This window comes from Penicillium samsonianum (genome assembly GCF_028829775.1).
Source record: "Penicillium samsonianum strain IBT 33392 chromosome Unknown utg000002l_segment0_segment0, whole genome shotgun sequence".
In the NCBI taxonomy this organism is placed as follows: Eukaryota; Fungi; Ascomycota; class Eurotiomycetes; order Eurotiales; family Aspergillaceae; genus Penicillium; species Penicillium samsonianum.
In genome coordinates, this window is record NW_026643260.1 from 1,457,620 (window position 1) to 1,474,510 (window position 16,891).

Below are 16,891 nucleotides of genomic sequence, written 5' to 3' on the forward strand. Positions count from 1 at the left end.
TGAAATCGCCGAGTCGTAGATCAAAGTTCTCGTTATTGGAAAATTGAGGCAGAGCAAGGTCGGAATGGATAACACCACGGCTATGGATGAAAACAGTACTAGGACTTCATGGTTCCCTCTAGTGGTAATCTACCTTAGATAGCTAGGCACAGACGACTTATTTTCCGCATCATTCTATGCCCATTTCATTTTATAGATGTTCTTGTGAACCTGGCTCTTCTGAGGCATTATTGTCAGCAATCTTTATCAAGATCCATAGTTGCCTCGATCGTTGAAGAGATGATGTTCAATAGTCATTTGGTTTTAGTATCCGAAAGATATCTCCGCCGAAGTAGATAGATAGAGTCTACAGAGAAGATTTATGGACCACGTTGATGTTTCCAGTGACCACAGTCTTTGTCTGGAGATAGTCATCAATCCCGTATTTGCTTCCTTCACGGCCAATTCCTGAGTGCTTAATTCCGCCGAACCTATTTCATTGTCAGAATATATCGGAAGGTTAAACTCCAACAAAGCAGAAGAATTGCAGGGGAATATGCAAGGGGAAGACTCACGGACTAGCAGCATCAGAAATGACACCTGTGTTGACGGCCACCATGCCAAATTGCAAGAGTTCCGAAACTCGGTTTGCGCGTGTGACATCCTGGGTAAAGATATACGAAGCTAATCCAACATCACACGCGTTGGAGGTAGCGACAACTTCATCTTCCGTCTTGAAGGAGAAAATGGGGGCCACCGGGCCGAATATTTCTTCATTGACCACAGACATATCGGGGCTCGCATTGGTGAGGATAGTAGGCTCGAAGAAGTTCTGACCTAAACAAAAACGTCTCGTCAGTTTTCATGCATGTGGGAAGTATCTAGTGTATCACATACCCAGGTCAGACCTTCTCTTCCCCCCAATTTCCACCTTTGCACCGCGCTTCACAGCATCATCCACAAGACGGGCAACTCTCTCCACTGCCGCGGGGGTAACCAAAGGGCCATGCGTGGTCTTTGCGTCAAAGCCATTACCAACTTGGAATTGGCTCACTGCGCTTTTAAGTCTTTTGATGAATTCCGGATAAATGCTCTGTTGGACAAATATCCGATTGGAGCACACGCATGTCTGTCCAGAGGACTTAAACTTGCTACTGATCGCCGCATCCACTGCCAGACCGAGATCAGCATCTTCAAAGACAATGAACGGAGCGTTACCACCAAGCTCCAGGCTAAGCTTCTTCAAGGAGTTGCTCGATTGTTGCATGAGCAGCTTTCCGACCCGAGTGGATCCAGTAAAGGAGATTTTGCGCACAGTGTTCGAGGAGCACAAGGCCTGGCCAATCTCAGGCGTGTTTTCCAACGCAGCAATGCTATTGATAACACCTGCAGGTATTCCTGCCCGCTCGCCGAGCTTGAGCAAGGCGTTGGCTGTAAAGGGAGTTTCGCCTGCGGTCTTGACGACAACTGTACAGCCAGCCGCCAAGGCAGGGCCAAGTTTTCTCGTAATCATAGCAGCGGGGAAGTTCCAGCTTTGAGCGGTGACTTATTAGCTAAAGAATTATCGCAACGAGGATTCAAATGTAAAGTGGACTCACGGCGTGATAAGACCGCAGACACCAATGGGTTCTTTCAGAACAGAAACTCGGAAATTGGGCTGAGTGTGTGGAATAACATCGCCATAGATCCGCGCGGCCTCTTCTGAGAACCACTCAAGGAAGCTGGCTGCAAAGAGAACCTCGCCGGCAGCATCTGGTTTAGCCTTGCCATTTTCCCAGGTGATCAATGTAGCCAAATCCTCCTTGTTCTCCATGACCAAGTTGTACCATCGACGCAAAAGGCGACTGCGGTTTCGACCAGATCGAGAGCGCCAGGCAGGAAGTGCCGCTGCTGCCGATTCTATTGCTCCTTGTGCATCTCTAGTGTCTGACTCTGGACAAGATCCGATGAGTTTGCCGCTCGCAGGGTCTGGTGGCAGTACAGCGTGGTAAGTAATGAATCATAGCAGGACGGACGTCAATGGTAGCTGGCCACTCACCTGTGACAATGAATCGCTTTCCAGACACCGCCTCGACCCATTTCCCGTCAATGTAGTTTTGACCGACCAGCAAGGATGGGTCCTTCAATCGGATGTTTGTAGCCATTGTTGGATTGGAGTCACCTGAACGTGCAGAATATCATAAATAACCAGGATAGAGGGCCTCATGACTCTTTAACGATATCATTTATGCACTCTGCAATGTTGACTGTGGAATTATCCAAGTTCGGTGTTCATTCCGAAGTCCACAGATTGCCGTCTCGGTAGGGTAGGTGACAGCGCTGGCGGGGCGCACGATGGGGAAGGCCACAGAGAACAGCCCTGGAGAGCCGACAACCCAGATTGTCCCTTAATTGGCTATGTAGGGAGATGCGGTGAGATCATTACAGTCCTTTTCTTCCGGGATCTCCTTCCCTTTGGGGCCTGATTACCCGGACGATAAGATGCATGGGTGTGGGGTTGAGAACGAGCGGTGATGGCCATAGAGGTTGCATATCAGCAATTGTGCATCTCAGCCTATCACCCCTTTCGGTATCTCTGCCATATATAACCCGGCAATTCCGTGTGGTCGCGTTTCTTCCCCGGCTATTACTACCCCCAAATATACATTTACCGATATGCCGAAGACCGTAGAGACCGTCGACCTGTTCAACACCACCAGTGCGTACTATGCACCAGCAGCAGTCGCACCCGCTGGCAAGATCATACATGTCGCTGGACAGCCCGGAAGCACAAAGGATGGCATCGTGCCAGCCGACTACGAGTCACAGATCCACCTGGCTCTCCTGAACCTGCGCAAGCTTATCATCGCCGCTGGGTCCTCAATCGAGAACATCGTCAAACTGCAACTCTTCATCGTGGACTATGATGCAGCCAATCGCAAACATACCCGGCACATCCAACGGTTCCTCGCTGGTCACCGACCGGCCATCACCCTGGTCCCCGTCCCAAAGCTTGCTGTCCCGTCATGGCTCTTTGAGATCGACGCTGTCATCGCCCTCCCAGAACCCTCCATTCCGCCGGTACTTCCCTCAACCAACGAGAATAGAGACGTTGTCATCATCGGCGCCGGCCTTGCCGGTCTTTCCGCTGCACATGATGTTTTGCGTGCGGGATTGTCTTGTGTCGTCCTTGAAGCGCGTGATCGTGTTGGCGGTAAGACTTGGAGCTCACCGCTGAATGGTGGCGGTGTAATTGACTTGGGTGCCGGCTGGATCAATGACACTAACCAGAGCAAGGTCCATGCTCTGGCGAAGCGCTACGGTGCGGAGGTCATTGAGCAGAACACCCAGGGCAATGTAGTTCTGCAGGACTTTAATGGCAACTGCACTCCATTTGTCTATGGAGATCTGCCCAGTGTAAGTCATCTACCCCAAACAGACAACATAGGGATAACAGGAGCTAACAGTGTTCTATTTTCCAGTTTGATAAAGATACCCAAGCCCACCTAGCGGAAATCCGCGATATGTGCGAGGCTGAATGCCAAGCCCTCGACACTTGGAGGCCCCAAGACACTAACTTGGATTCGATCACATTTGAGGCCTACTTGCGGTCCCGTGGGGCGAGTGCGGTTGCTATTGCCACAGGAATGGTCTGGACTCGGGCAATGCTTGGTCAAGATCCCAATGATATCTCAGCTCTTTACTTCCTGAACTATTGCAAGTCTGGAGGTGGTTTGTTGCAGATGCGATCCGATCGCAAGGATGGCGGCCAATATCTCCGCATCCGACAGGGTACTCAGCATTTCTCCTTCGGATTGGCATCATCTCTGCCGGAGGGCACTGTTCGTCTCTCTAGTCCCGTTCACTCAGTTATCCAAAACGCCGACAAGTCAGCGAAGGTTCGAGCGGGAGGTGTTGTTTACGGCGCCCGCAAGGTCATTATTACTGTACCTACGCCAGCCATGAAGACTATCTCGTTTCACCCCAAACTCCCTCCGGCGAAGCAAGCATGGATTGAGTCCACAACCTACGGATACTACACGAAGGCCATGATGGAGTTCCGGTCTCCATTTTGGATTACAGCTGGCTTCTGTGGTCTTGCTCAGTCTTTCATCGGCCCTGCTAGTGTTGTACGAGACAGCTGCAGCCCCGAAGATCAGAAGTATGTCCTCACTTGCTTCATGACAGGCGATCCTGGCCGAGCTTGGTCTGCGCTGTCCCAAAAGGAGCGGGAACAGAGCTTACTGCAACAACTTGGAAATCTTTTTGGAGTTGCAAATCTTGATAAAGAATTCATTCAATTGACAGCGTACGAATGGATGAATGATGAGTGGGCTGGCTGGGGCTGTCCGTGCACAGCGCTGACTCCAGGTGTCCTCGATAGTCTGGGCCCAGATGCGTTGCGCGAAAGTTCTGGGAGCTTGCACTTCGCAGGCACAGAGACTGCTGGGGAGTGGAAGGGTTATATGGAAGGTGCTATTCGTAGCGGAGAGCGGGCTGCCGCTGAGGTTGTCAAGACACTGAATTTCGGTGTTGTTTCACGTCTATAGAGGCATTGTTTGCCATAAGGTATACTACACTTAAGCTATCTAGATGAAGGCTTTTTATATCACCAAATTATGACTGTTATTTTTCTCTTTACTGTAACGGTGCGGGTTAAAACCACTACGATTCTTCCTTATGGGCTGAATTGCCCTAAGGATAGTTGTCTCTACATTATTCAAAGATAACTCGCTCCAACTTGACAACATTTAGTTAATACTATCATTAATCCTACGGATCGACATCACAGTCTCCGCCGTGAGATGCCTATTCTAGAAAAAGTGGATCACCCTGCAGTTTAGTGGGGGATCCATCATTTTCCCATTCGCGATGATCTTCCTATTCAGTACTAATAAGGTTGCGTAGTCTTGACTTGTGAATCTAGAGCTCTTATCTTTGTATGTTGTCATATCACATATCTCAATGAGCTTTGTCCGTTGTTTTAAACCATTCAAACGACCTGCTTGCTTGGCTCCAACGCGCTCATTCTTTATCGCTCCTCAACAATATCGTTCTACCCGCAGAACAAAAATGTCCGAGCAAAAGGCAAGAGTTCTCATCGTCGGCACCGGCGGTGTCGGTACTATGTCAGCCTATGCGCTCCAGCAGGGTGGCAGAGCCGAGGTCACGGCTGTCATGAGATCCAACTACGAAGCCGTGAAGGAGAACGGCGTCAACATCGATTCCGTGCAATATGGCAATGGAATCAGATTCCGACCTACCAATAGTGAGTTATTCCGCTTATCGCACCACATGTCAATGTATCAAGATTTTAACCTATCGTTAAAGTCTGCAAGGCCGTCCCGGATGTCGTAAAGGAGAACCTCCCACCATTTGATTTCATCCTGGTAACGACAAAGAACATCCCCGACGTATCCCCAACAGTGGCCGACATTATCTCGCCTGCCGTAACGCCCGGTAAAACCGCCATCGTTCTCTCCCAGAACGGAATCAACATCGAGAAGCCCATCATCCCCCGCTTCCCCACAAACCCAATCATCAGCAGCGTCTCCTTAGTCGGCGCCACTACACGCTCACACTGCGATATCCTGCACGATGACCCAGACGAGCAGAAGATTGGTCCCTTCTCCAGCCCGGGAGTCTCAGCCGAGGTCGCCGAGGATGCAGCCAAGCGCTACATAGACATATACAACTCGCACGGCAAGCTCGATCTGATCTACGATGCGGATGTCCGCCGCTGTCGCTGGCGAAAGCTGCTTTACAACGGCTCTTACAATCCGGTTTCGACAATCTTGCGTATGGATACACCCCGCATGCGAATGAGCGCACACGTCATTGATGACCTTATTCGTCCTATCATGAAGGAGATTCTGGCTGCTGCTCGTGCGGACGGTGTCACGGATTTCCCGGAAGAACTTATTGAGAGTGTTATTCGGGGTGATCCTGTCGATACTGCTTTCAAGCCGTCTATGTGTCAGGATATTGAGAATGGGAATCTGTTTGAAGTTGAGAATATTGTTGGTGAGCCTTTGCGCGAGGGTGAGGCTAAGGGCGTTCCTATGCCTACTCTTCGTACTGTCTACGGTATACTAAAGGGCTTGCAGCTTCAGGTTAAAGAGAGTAAGGGCTTGTGGGAGCCCAAGTTCCCTGTTGATAACCCGTATCAATAAATAGTTCCAAGGTTGTTTCAAACGAATATGAATTAATGCGATGAACTTGGTCATGGTTTTTTTTCTAGATCTTTAGATGGATCTTTAGTATCTACAAAATAGTTACTTCCCCCTTTAAATTGGTTTGGTACTCACAGTATGAAGTAATCAGATAGTTTGTCTTTCATTGTTCATCAACTCAGGCTTGCATCCGACAACAAACAAAATCATGCCGCTGTTAGACAACATGCAGTATCATTCAATCTCTAGTACATGTTTTCTTGAGCAAGTATGGAGTTTCATGTGTAACTGCATATTCTTGATAAAATTGTCTGGTTCTATGTCACTTCTCGCTATGATATACCACGCTATGTTCCCTCCCTCTTTACAACTTCAACAAACGACCATCAGGTTGGAGCAGCGACACCAACTCCTTTTGAATTTCAGACACGCTTTTGCAACTGGAAAGCAAATATTAGCTATCTGATAATACCTAAGAGCAATTGATCCGTTAGGTTCAGTTGGATGTCGTACCCTGCTAATGCCATGCATGTCTTGAACTCATCGTAAAGCAGGTTGAGAGCAAGCTCCACACCCTCTTGGCCGTTGTACTATAGAAGTCAATACACTTATTCCACAAGTCAATCTCAAATTGGGACTCACAGCTAAACCCCAAATGGCCGGTCGGCCAGCCAGGCAAAAGTCGGCGCCGAGAGCTAGAGCCTTAAAAATGTCTGTACCACGTCGGATACCACCGTCGACAGCGATGGGAATCTTGCCCTTTGCGACAGGGACAATCTCGCGGAGAACATCGAGGGTGGAGGGGACACTATCAAGCTGGCGACCGCCGTGGTTCGAGATTACAATCCCGTCGAAGCCGTACTTTATGGCGAGCAGAGCATCTCCGGCGTTGTAGACTGGTCATGGGCAATGTTAATGAACTGAGATTTCTTGACCAGTATTTCGAAGGAAATGGTACATACTTCCTTTACCCCAGATCTGCATTTTTGTATATTGACGGAAGAAGGGCCTAATATCAGGCCACTCAATAGAGTCGTCATAGGCCATTGACTCATCCCCGTCCTCAAGATTGGTCACATCAACGCCCGGAAAGAGGTTTGGGTATTCCATGCCTTCAGGCACCGCGAACTTGTTACGGTACTCATTGAGTCGACGACCCAGGTAAGGTACGTCAAGGGTGACAAATAGTGCCTTGAACCCGGCGGCTGAGATTCACGTTAGCAACTAGACACAATAATTCCGCTTTATCCCAAATAAAAAACTCACCTTCCGCCCGTTTGATCATCTGGATCATAGCCTTTTTGTTCTTGAGAAGACTCATCTGCATCACGTAAGGGTTTCCCTTGCCGTGTGCGATCACCTTTTCAAGATCCTTTGTAGAGTAGTTTGATAGACCCATCAGAGTATTAATTTTGGCGCAGGCCTTGGATGTTCCCTCCTCTCCGTCGGGGTGTGCCAGTGTTTGCATGGCAGTTGGAGAGAATCCAAACGGAAATTTCACCTTGCATCCGACGATGGAGGTGCTGGTGTCCAGTTTGGAAATATTGCGGAGTACGCGGGGACGGATCATGTATCGATCGTACGCTGATTCGTTTTCTCGCAGCCTGTTATTAATGATCAGCTACCTGAGAGGAAAGCTAGAGATAGATAGAACATATACATACGTGATCAGGTCCATAGCCCCCTCGTTGTAATATTCTAATTGTTTTTGTCAGCTGCTATACCATTAAGCATTCCAATGATTGATTTAACAGAGTGCAAAATTCCGATATCTTGGTAGGTCGCCAACATACCACGATAAGCCTTTTGCATCTTGCTTGAGCCCAGTCGCTCGAGGTCTTTGATGCAGTAGACCTCCTCATTGTGAGTTTTTCCCCGGTTTGCCATTGTAGCTCGGGATAATGGGTGCAAAAAGGATATTAGAAGGTACTAATTGGAGGTCTGAAAGGGACTGGGCGATAATATACAAATGTTAAAGCTAAGGTGGATAGCTTCTAGTGCTAGGGAGCTAATATATGATTGTTTTTGTAACGCCTTGGCGGAAGGAAAGTGAATTGACCAAGGAGGTCTCCAATTATCTCAATCTTTGGCGATGTCGGCGACACACCGATAGTGGACGTTTTCGCTATGGCCTACCTAGTCTGTTGCCCAGAATAGTAAGGGAAATCGAGACACTCTGATTGGCCAACCCCCTCATGATGCTGAAACTCTGATTTACAACCTTGAAACTGAGAGTCGCCGAAGATAAGTCTAAATCGCCTGTCACTACATATAGTCTTAGTTATAGCTGTTACGCGCTATAATTCTCTTCGCAGTAGACTTGGAATATACAAAATATACAGAATAATACAAAAGAATACATAAACTCGTGTGTATTGTTCGAAAAATATATTCGCAGTATTTGCAAGGACAATGTTGTCACAATTTATACGTGAAGATAGGAGCCTAATAGACATTGTATAGAAACGGGAAATGTATGTCTTCTTCTCCCGATCAAAAAGCGAATGATAACATAAATTAACAGTGGTTTGGATTTTTTGAGAATCGTACCTGAATAATCCCTGAGCAAAAGAAAAGGTAGGCCTCAGATCTATTTCCCCTTGCATAATTCGCCCTTAGACTTCCAGATCTCATATTCAAAGTCTGGTTGGAATTCGGTATAGAGAGTCTCCTGCATTGAGTGTTAAAACACCATTCATCTCAAATAATGCCATGTCTTAGATGCTAACTTACTGGATCAGCGTTCACCTTGGCAGTGAATTCAGCTTCCTTGTCTCCAATGATGTTCTGAGTGATACCAGTGCTCTCGACCATGATCTGAACCTCGCAGGAGCGCTCCATTAATGTGAACAGGTAAGCCGCCTCGTCAACAGTACCACCAGTAGTCAAGAGACCGTGGTTTTGAAGCACCATAACCCGGCCTGTATCTCCCAGGGCCTCGGCAATGCGCTCGCTCTCATCCGCACCCAGAACAACACCGCCAAATGCTTTGTAGACGGCCTGTGTGCCCCAGAAGTTACAAGTATCTTGGTTAATAATGTTGAGAGGCTGACCGAATGTGGACCAGGCCTTTCCAGCTGGAGAGTGCGTATGGCAGGCAGCATGGATATCAGGTCGTGCCTTGTGGATGGCGCTGTGGATCATGAAGCCAGCCGCATTGATGGCAGTCTTGTTGCCGCCGATAACCTGACCCTCCTCGTTGATATGCACCATATCACTGGCCTTGAGCATGCCGAAGTGCTTTCCCATGCTGAAGAATGTCAGCCGTGTCAATTTTCTGGATACGCATGAGTCGGATGACTTCAAATCTTACGGGTTAATCCAGAATGTTGATGGATCGATCGGATCGCGCACACTGATGTGACCGCTAGTACCCTCCGTGTAGCCCTTTCGTGCAAAGACCCGGAATGCACCAGCCATGTGCTCAAGCTGCCATTGTCGCTTCTTGTGGAGGTCTTCAATCTTGGGAATGCCGGGGAACTCGTATCCGCCGGTTGCAAGCGCTGCTTGGGCACCAGTGGCTTGACTTGGAACCTCTGCCGTGGCATGAATGGAGTCACCTTGTCCCTCGAGGGAGTGAGTAGTGGTATTTGTGGTCATATTGAAGGATTGCTGAATTTTGTGTTTTCTTAGTTCTTGAAATGCTCGTCGGCCAAAGGTTGATTCGATTCCCGGTATTTTTTTGGACTGAGAATGAAGGAGGTTAGTGTACCGAAGCAATATATACCAAAGTCTTTGTGAATTCGGAATTACCTGCATGTCATGATCAGCATGTCTGAAAGTGGAAACCCAAGTAGACATACTTCTGAATGGCTGTGATTGGTCGCAGGGCTCAAAGTGGGTCCCAGGTTTAGGAAGGCATCCCCGACGCGGTGACTTTCCCTCGAAAAATGCCCCGCGCCCACTTCCCCGGTCTCGGTTTGTATGTTGTAGATCGGGATAGTCATCCATGGATAGCTATCTGTTCGATAACGGCGGGGCACATTTACAGGCAGTTATCGCGTAGCAAACCACATCCCCACGGTGTCAACTTCCCCTCATCACATCTCCATGCTAACAATTGGAATTGTCCCCATTCTCCTGGAACCGATGATCCATATCCAGTGTCATTATTCCTGACTAGTTTCACCGACCTGTATATTCAACCCGCAGCTAATTGTCGAATGCGCAGGTGGGTGGAGGCCTCGATCCCATGTCCGCCCCAGTTCGATCTAGGAAGCGCACGAAAACGTTTACAGGATGTTGGACTTGCCGGACACGCAAGATCAAGTGCGATGAGGCCAAGCCGTGCTGTAGTCAATGTTATGAAAAGGGACTTAGCTGTGAGGGATACTCTGCCCGCTTGCAGTGGCTCGCACCGGCCACAGGCAAGCGAGGCCTTCGCTCGGTGGACCCAACGGCGGGTTCCATGAGCCAATCTCTACGACGTCTTATGCCTCCAGGTGAGTTGCACGGGCATCAGATTGTACCTTGTGGCTTATTGCCATTCCTTTTGGTGTATATTGTACTGACGCCTATCTTAGAGCCTCTGGAATATGCCTTAGACTGGGACCAGGTGGATGGTATTCTACACTATCTCGATTCCCTGGAATCCGTTGTCAACCCACGCAGTGAGGATGTCAGTGCCAACATACAGAATTTTGGTGTCTTTCGGGTTCAACAAAGTACCTCGTCTACTGTTGATGAACTGAATGTTACAGCTCCTTGCACAACTGAAGTTTGCCAGCCCGAGAATGGGTACGATCTAATCTTCAATCCGGAGTCAGTTTCCATAGAGTCAGATCCATGGAATGATAATTCTGAAGCAGGGGCAGCATGGAGCCTTTGTAATCTTCATGGGCAACCGTTGGTCTTGGATTTTACTCAACAGCAAGACTTGGCCCCAGTGGCGCCAGGCACTGTTTCGAACTCTCCAGCCTATACAGGCCATGATATACAATCACAACCTCTCGAGTCAGAGGGGCTGATTCTCCCGCAGGGGGCCGAGAGCAACACATCGAACAAGACACAGCATATGTCTCCACCTCTGACAAATACACTCGAGAGCCTGGTCGTTCCGTCCCAGGAGCGACTCCTTATGAGACACTACAGCCACCGAGTAGTCAACCTATTCTGTGTAATTGACAATGCCAAAAGCCCCTGGAAGACAATCCACTTACCCCGTGTCCTGCAATCTGCAGGTGAAATGAGCTTTGGATGTAGCACAACGCGGATCCGTGACGCATTAAAGAATTCATTGCTTTCTATAAGCGCATTTTGTCTATCCAACGATCATAGATCTCATCACCGAGAAGAAGAAGCTAATAAATGGGGCACAATCGCTTCGCGATATCGTTGTGATGCCATTGGACTTCTCAAATATGCGGTTGAAACCGATCTCTATGCCGACAAGAGACCAAAGTATAAGGAGTTTCTTGCCACTATGCTTTCTATGATTACAATCAATGTAACATACCCCTTTGCGGTTGCATCTTGACACGGTTGTGCTAATCTGACTTTGCAGGTTATGTCTGGAGATACAAGTACTTGCAGTGTTCATTTGGACGGCGCCGAAAGGCTTATAAGCCATATGAATACTCGGAAGGCCACTTTCTCTCGCAAGGCCCAATCGCTCCATCGGATATATCTTTACCTGCGCGTGATCTATGAAAGTACCGCCGTGAAAAGATCAAGAAGCGGAATGTCCAGATTTTCGCCATCACTGGGCTCACAAAGAACGTTCGGTCCGCAGCCCGTGTTTCCCAAACAGCACCTCTTTATTGAAGATGATGAAACGCCCTCGTCTATGCTTCCCATGGGAGCAGATATGATGACAGGCGAGCGCACCTTGTTAGAGATGTCGGCATACGAATGCATATACGGTATACCGCAGAGTCTTCTGATTCTCTTGAAGGAAACCATCGAGCTCATCGACGAGGTGAAGCACCATCGAATGAACACGGAAGGCACATCTATCCCAGATAGTCTAAACCAAATCTGCGATCATCTTGAACAAAAGATCATGGACTGGCCACTCGATGAGCGTCTTCATCGTTACGAAGAGTCCACGAATGGCATTAGTGCCACCATCATCTACCACCAGACTCGGGCATTCCTTCATGCTCTCATTATCTATTTCTCGCAGAGTGTGAGACTGATGAGCCATCGGTATCTCCGCCAATATGTCCAGGCGGTTCTGGATAGCATCGAAGCCATTGAACAGCTCAAAGCGGAGACCAAAATACTTGCTGCTCCGCTTTTCTGGCCAGCATTCATGGGTGCCACTGAGGCGTTTGAGCCTAGACACCAAGATCGCTTTCGACTGTGGTACGAGCGAGTGGAAGTATATGGAATTGAAGCCGTGAGGACAGGTATACAAGTTGTACACGAAGTTTGGAGGCAGGGACCAACAACAAATCGACAAATGCATTCTGGCTGGCGCAGCGTTGTGGAACGGACGGGGGACCATCTCATGTTAACCTAAGAGTCATGATATATAGCCTATTGAATGTAATATAGCTGAGGTAGTTCACTCGGGAAACTTTCTCGTGGGTGAAATAGCCATCTAGACCAATCAGTTCCGCATACAATACTATACTCGGCCGCGAAATCTTCCCAATACTCCAAACCTTCCTATTTCCGCTATGAATCAAAACCTAGTCCCGTAGAGGGTCTACGGATCGCTTTTAGCTTCGCCGACACTTTCCCCGGGCCGAATCGCGCCACTTGAGCAGAGGTCCACATTTTTCCCAAGCTGCTTTCAAGCTTAATTAGGAGCTCATAAAAGTGCCCCTGGTGCACTCAGCTCGAAATATTCCTTCATTTCTCAAAGGGTCACATAGAGGGCTAGAGAAAATGCGCTGCTTGAAAAACATTGCGGAGTTTCCTCTTCGCCCACGCATTGCGACAGTCTGCCGTGGTCCAGCACAGCTTCGATTCAACACCAATTCCAACCGAGGAGCAAAAAATTCACTCGACAGCTCCTCCCTAAGAGAAAAGGGTAACGGGAAAGGGTTCACAGTAGTTGTTGCGGTGGTTGCTGGTTTGGCCAGTTATTATAGGAATCCTGGGAAGGTCTTTGATCGGTAGAGGAGCTTTATATCCTGGATTAAATGATAATCAACATAATGGCACTGCTATTCGCCATCCACATCCACAATCATGACTACATGTAGTTTAGGTTTTCAAGGGAATTAAGAGCAGAATTTGTAGTAAATAATATGTAAAATCTTGGATTATCTTAAGGTTACTCCCGATATTCGTTGTTGGTCAACAAATCGAGTACATATATATTTTCCACAATCCAACAACGTACAAGCATCCATTCATCGCTTGGATATTCTTTGTTTTCTAGAGTCTGGATATAAACACCTAGTTGGTCAATTCATTCATGATCTAGCAAACCTCCCAAATACAGTTTTTATACATTCGATGAAATGGAGGCCATGTGCTGGCGCTAGCTTCTTTTGGGGGGTTCAACATCCCGGCTTCCCCGAGCTGGTAATGTAAACGTCGCAAAATTGCTTCTTTAACATAGTATTGGTTTAGCTTTCACGACCCTTCAATCAACTCACATTGCACCATGCATCTTGACGTCCATGATGCTGGATCTTAGTTGTGGTTTCGGACCTTGATTACTCGGTAGTACCCGAGGGATAAGGTTCGGGTCGCAATTATGTTCCACACTTCGCAGTATTTCCCCCAAGGTTGTTTATACTGCTTCATAGTCCTAGATGCTCTCTCGATCCCAGCTAGCAGTGCTGGTGTTGAGCGCCTCCAACTGTGCTCGTAATACTTGCCACTATTGCCGTGAGGGTAACTTAAGGCCGATGCAATTAAATGCTCAATGCTATATTTAGTCTCATTGAAGTTCGAGGTTGAACAAGCCATCTAGAGATATATAAGGGGTAAATTTCTGCTAGGGAACCTGCTCTTCTTGATCAAGAAAAGAAAGCCTCTCCTTACACTTGATAAGCTCGATCCGAGAAGAAGCAGAAGCAGAAGAAGAAGATTAGGGCTCACGGCAGTGCGATATGCCCGATATTTAATCGCGGAGTAACATTGATGATAAGCTGGAAGATCACCACGCTTGTCTATAGGCGAAGGCCCGAGGAAAGCAAGCGCCTCGAAAACTGCCCTAAGAGAGCAATCCCGAGGTCCTAGATGATGATGATGAAGGCCTCCCACTTCCTGAAATCCTAGTCGAAGAGCATACATGGAGACGGCCACAGAGGACTCGGAAGCAACCTAGTTCAGACCTGGAGAAGCTGTCGACGGGTCATCCATAGAGAGGAAGAATTTCTAAGCCCATCATCATCAAATATTACGGCAGATTGCTCATATTCGAGCTTTACAAATTTGGCTATCGGGAATGAGACCTATGTTCTTGACTTAGGTGGAAAGTTAATGCGATAATGGTGGAGTATATTTTTTGCTGAGCGCAGACATTTGTTGCCTTTTTTGAAGTATCGGCTGCTTATGCGGCCTTGTCAAGTAATTTTTTAGTAGTATTTCATGGTAGTCTTTTGGATGTCTTTTTAAATGTCTTTTTGGTGGTCTTTTTAATGGTCTTCTCAGATTCTTTTCAGTTAGTCCACGGGTCTTGCTGTACCACTGGCATTGCTGGCTGTACCACGTTGGGCACGTGCACGGGTAAATCAATTGCCAAAGGCGGTCTGAAGATCATCTAGGCTGACCGCCCGGTAGGCGAAGCATCGATAACGAATTGCGGGATACATACCTTGCCCACTACCCACTTCCACAACTTCATAACCTGCGCCAATCCCTTGACAGAGCCTCTTGTCGCTCTTAAGATTATCAGTGAACATAAATCCACCTGCATTCACCAGCTGTGCAGATTTGGGTGCTTCAGCGCCACGGGCTTGATCACCCCACCTGGTGGCTTTCATACCAGCGACAGAACGATAGTGCGCATCCCTCATCATGGAGGACTTCAACAGCGAAACCGATAGTGATTATACCAGCTACTGGCGAGACTGGGTAAGTGAATTTCTGTTGTCATGACTTGATTTCCCGTGAGATGAGTGAGGCGTTATGGCGGGCGACAGGGCCACCGTGGGTTGGGTTGGGCCGATCGAATGGAGGACTGAAAATGGAGGACCGCAAATGGAGGACTGCGAGAGGCAGGCTGGCTGGCGTGCGCGACCCGAATGAATGTCAAACTTCGGGTCAATCGTGTTGCCGCGACGATCTTGTCTCGGCGTTTGGCGACAACCACAACCTTGTGACTGTTGGCCCGGCGATCCACGCGGTGCCCGACATAAATACACAACCTGCTTGTTCTCTCCTCTCAAGTATCCTCTGGCGCCTTTATCGTCTTCTGCTTCTATCTCTACTCGACTGGATTTTCTATCTCATCATGGATTCCGGAACATATCGCTTCGCTGTCCTCTTCATGACAATCTTCATGTTCGGGGCGGCATTCGCATCATTCCAACTCGCGTCTGACGTCGGGCGCAATGGCGATATGCATTCTTGTTTTATGTATATCTCCTGCGGCTTTACTTGCATCTACTTTTTCGTCGGTCTGCTCTCAATTCATGTTCAGCTCGAGATGGATCCCTCTGCTATGGACCATTTGGATCGAAATGGCCCCAATGGGCCTCCTGGTCCGGGTCCCAACCCCGGGGGACGAGCACAACCACCCAATGGCCATTCCTCGCAACCTCCACGCCGCGGCCCTGGGCGTGGAGGGTCCTGGACATCCTCACGTTCCTCCGAATCTACCCTTCTCTCCAGTTCTGGTCGATACAGTCGTTCACTCTTGCTCATGATCGTGCTAATCGCAATCATGTATTTCCAGTTTGTTTCATCCCGTGGTAATGAATACTTCTGCGAGATTGACGAGGACTACTTGACCGATCGTTTTAACCTCACCGGCTTGAATACCGAGGTTTCGTACTACCAGTACGCTCTTGATCTTGTGACCGACGTTTTCGATCTTGATGCAGACGACGATCTGCGTGAGCAAATCGAGAAGTCTGCCCGTCACCTCTATGGCTTGGTTCATGCCCGGTACATTGTTACGACTCGTGGTCTTGCCAAAATGGTATGTTGACATCCTGAACTTGTGTGAACATTTTCCCTTGAACAAACGTGCTAACCTCCCTGTAGCTTGAAAAATACAAGAAGAGTGACTTTGGAAAATGCCCCCGTGTGATGTGTGATGGACATGCGCTGCTTCCTCTCGGCGAGTCTGATCTTCCGAATATCAGCACCGTCAAGCTGTACTGCCCCAAGTGTGAGGACATCTACAACCCCAAGTCATCACGTCACTCGTCCATCGATGGTGCATACTTCGGTACCTCATTCCACTCTATCCTTTTCCAGGTCTATCCGGCCCTGAATCCCGAGAAGAGCAGTCGTCGTTACGAACCCCGGATCTACGGTTTCAAGGTGCACGCCGCAGCTGCACTTGCTCGTTTCCAGGATAACCAGCGTGAGGATCTCAAGTGGCGTCTTGCCGAGGTTGATATCAACCACAGGTTCATCGAGGATAGCGAAAGCGACGACGATGCGTTCGAGTATGATGAAGATTATGCCGAAGGTCGCGCGGAGCCAGCCACAAACGACAAGCTCCTCGGTGACGCAGCTTCCGCTCGCATGAACGTCGCCAAGTAAAATTTTGACAAATATGGATTCCATTGCCAATCTTTCATGGGCAACATTTCGGCGCAACGAGGGATACGTGGTATGCTTGTGCTTTTCTTCAGATGTTTTCATGAACCACGGCGTTACCTGGATCGCATGGTCATTTGCGA

The 16,891-nt window shown here is 48.4% G+C and overlaps 8 protein-coding genes across 8 annotated transcripts; 4 read left to right on the forward strand and 4 right to left on the reverse strand.

Annotated features, from left to right (window-relative positions):
- Nucleotides 1-346: 346 nt before the first annotated feature.
- N7471_002408 (NAD-dependent succinate-semialdehyde dehydrogenase) lies at nt 347-2,123 on the reverse strand (the record flags this gene model as incomplete). The annotated part of the gene is made up of 5 exons (XM_057275128.1): nt 347-470; nt 555-816; nt 877-1,511; nt 1,578-1,947; nt 2,018-2,123. 5 exons carry the CDS (start codon nt 2,121-2,123, stop codon nt 347-349), a joined length of 1,497 nt encoding a protein of 498 aa, XP_057139766.1.
- A 511-nt stretch (nt 2,124-2,634) lies between these two features.
- Nucleotides 2,635-4,508, forward strand: N7471_002409 (putative flavin-containing amine oxidase; the record flags this gene model as incomplete). Its single annotated transcript, XM_057275129.1, has 2 exons — nt 2,635-3,375; nt 3,441-4,508. The coding sequence occupies 2 exons, from the start codon at nt 2,635-2,637 to the stop codon at nt 4,506-4,508; spliced, it is 1,809 nt and encodes a 602-aa protein (XP_057139767.1).
- Nucleotides 4,509-5,031: 523 nt separating this feature from the next.
- N7471_002410 (ketopantoate reductase family protein) lies at nt 5,032-6,131 on the forward strand (the record flags this gene model as incomplete). Its single annotated transcript, XM_057275130.1, has 2 exons — nt 5,032-5,227; nt 5,290-6,131. The coding sequence occupies 2 exons, from the start codon at nt 5,032-5,034 to the stop codon at nt 6,129-6,131; spliced, it is 1,038 nt and encodes a 345-aa protein (XP_057139768.1).
- Nucleotides 6,132-6,495: 364 nt separating this feature from the next.
- Nucleotides 6,496-8,018, reverse strand: N7471_002411 (alpha-hydroxy acid oxidase; the record flags this gene model as incomplete). The annotated part of the gene is made up of 7 exons (XM_057275131.1): nt 6,496-6,571; nt 6,645-6,721; nt 6,774-7,027; nt 7,094-7,336; nt 7,398-7,735; nt 7,796-7,829; nt 7,925-8,018. The coding sequence occupies 7 exons, from the start codon at nt 8,016-8,018 to the stop codon at nt 6,496-6,498; spliced, it is 1,116 nt and encodes a 371-aa protein (XP_057139769.1).
- A 703-nt stretch (nt 8,019-8,721) lies between these two features.
- N7471_002412 (Class II aldolase/adducin N-terminal) lies at nt 8,722-9,731 on the reverse strand (the record flags this gene model as incomplete). Its single annotated transcript, XM_057275132.1, has 3 exons — nt 8,722-8,802; nt 8,865-9,381; nt 9,445-9,731. 3 exons carry the CDS (start codon nt 9,729-9,731, stop codon nt 8,722-8,724), a joined length of 885 nt encoding a protein of 294 aa, XP_057139770.1.
- A 592-nt stretch (nt 9,732-10,323) lies between these two features.
- On the forward strand, nt 10,324-12,594 carry N7471_002413 (Zn(II)2Cys6 transcription factor; the record flags this gene model as incomplete). Its single annotated transcript, XM_057275133.1, has 3 exons — nt 10,324-10,573; nt 10,655-11,577; nt 11,635-12,594. The coding sequence occupies 3 exons, from the start codon at nt 10,324-10,326 to the stop codon at nt 12,592-12,594; spliced, it is 2,133 nt and encodes a 710-aa protein (XP_057139771.1).
- Nucleotides 12,595-14,767: 2,173 nt separating this feature from the next.
- N7471_002414 (uncharacterized protein) lies at nt 14,768-15,052 on the reverse strand (the record flags this gene model as incomplete). Its single annotated transcript, XM_057275134.1, has 1 exon — nt 14,768-15,052. The coding sequence occupies one exon, from the start codon at nt 15,050-15,052 to the stop codon at nt 14,768-14,770; it is 285 nt and encodes a 94-aa protein (XP_057139772.1).
- Nucleotides 15,053-15,222: 170 nt separating this feature from the next.
- On the forward strand, nt 15,223-16,751 carry N7471_002415 (casein kinase II subunit beta; the record flags this gene model as incomplete). Its single annotated transcript, XM_057275135.1, has 2 exons — nt 15,223-16,179; nt 16,245-16,751. 2 exons carry the CDS (start codon nt 15,223-15,225, stop codon nt 16,749-16,751), a joined length of 1,464 nt encoding a protein of 487 aa, XP_057139773.1.
- Nucleotides 16,752-16,891: the final 140 nt, after the last annotated feature.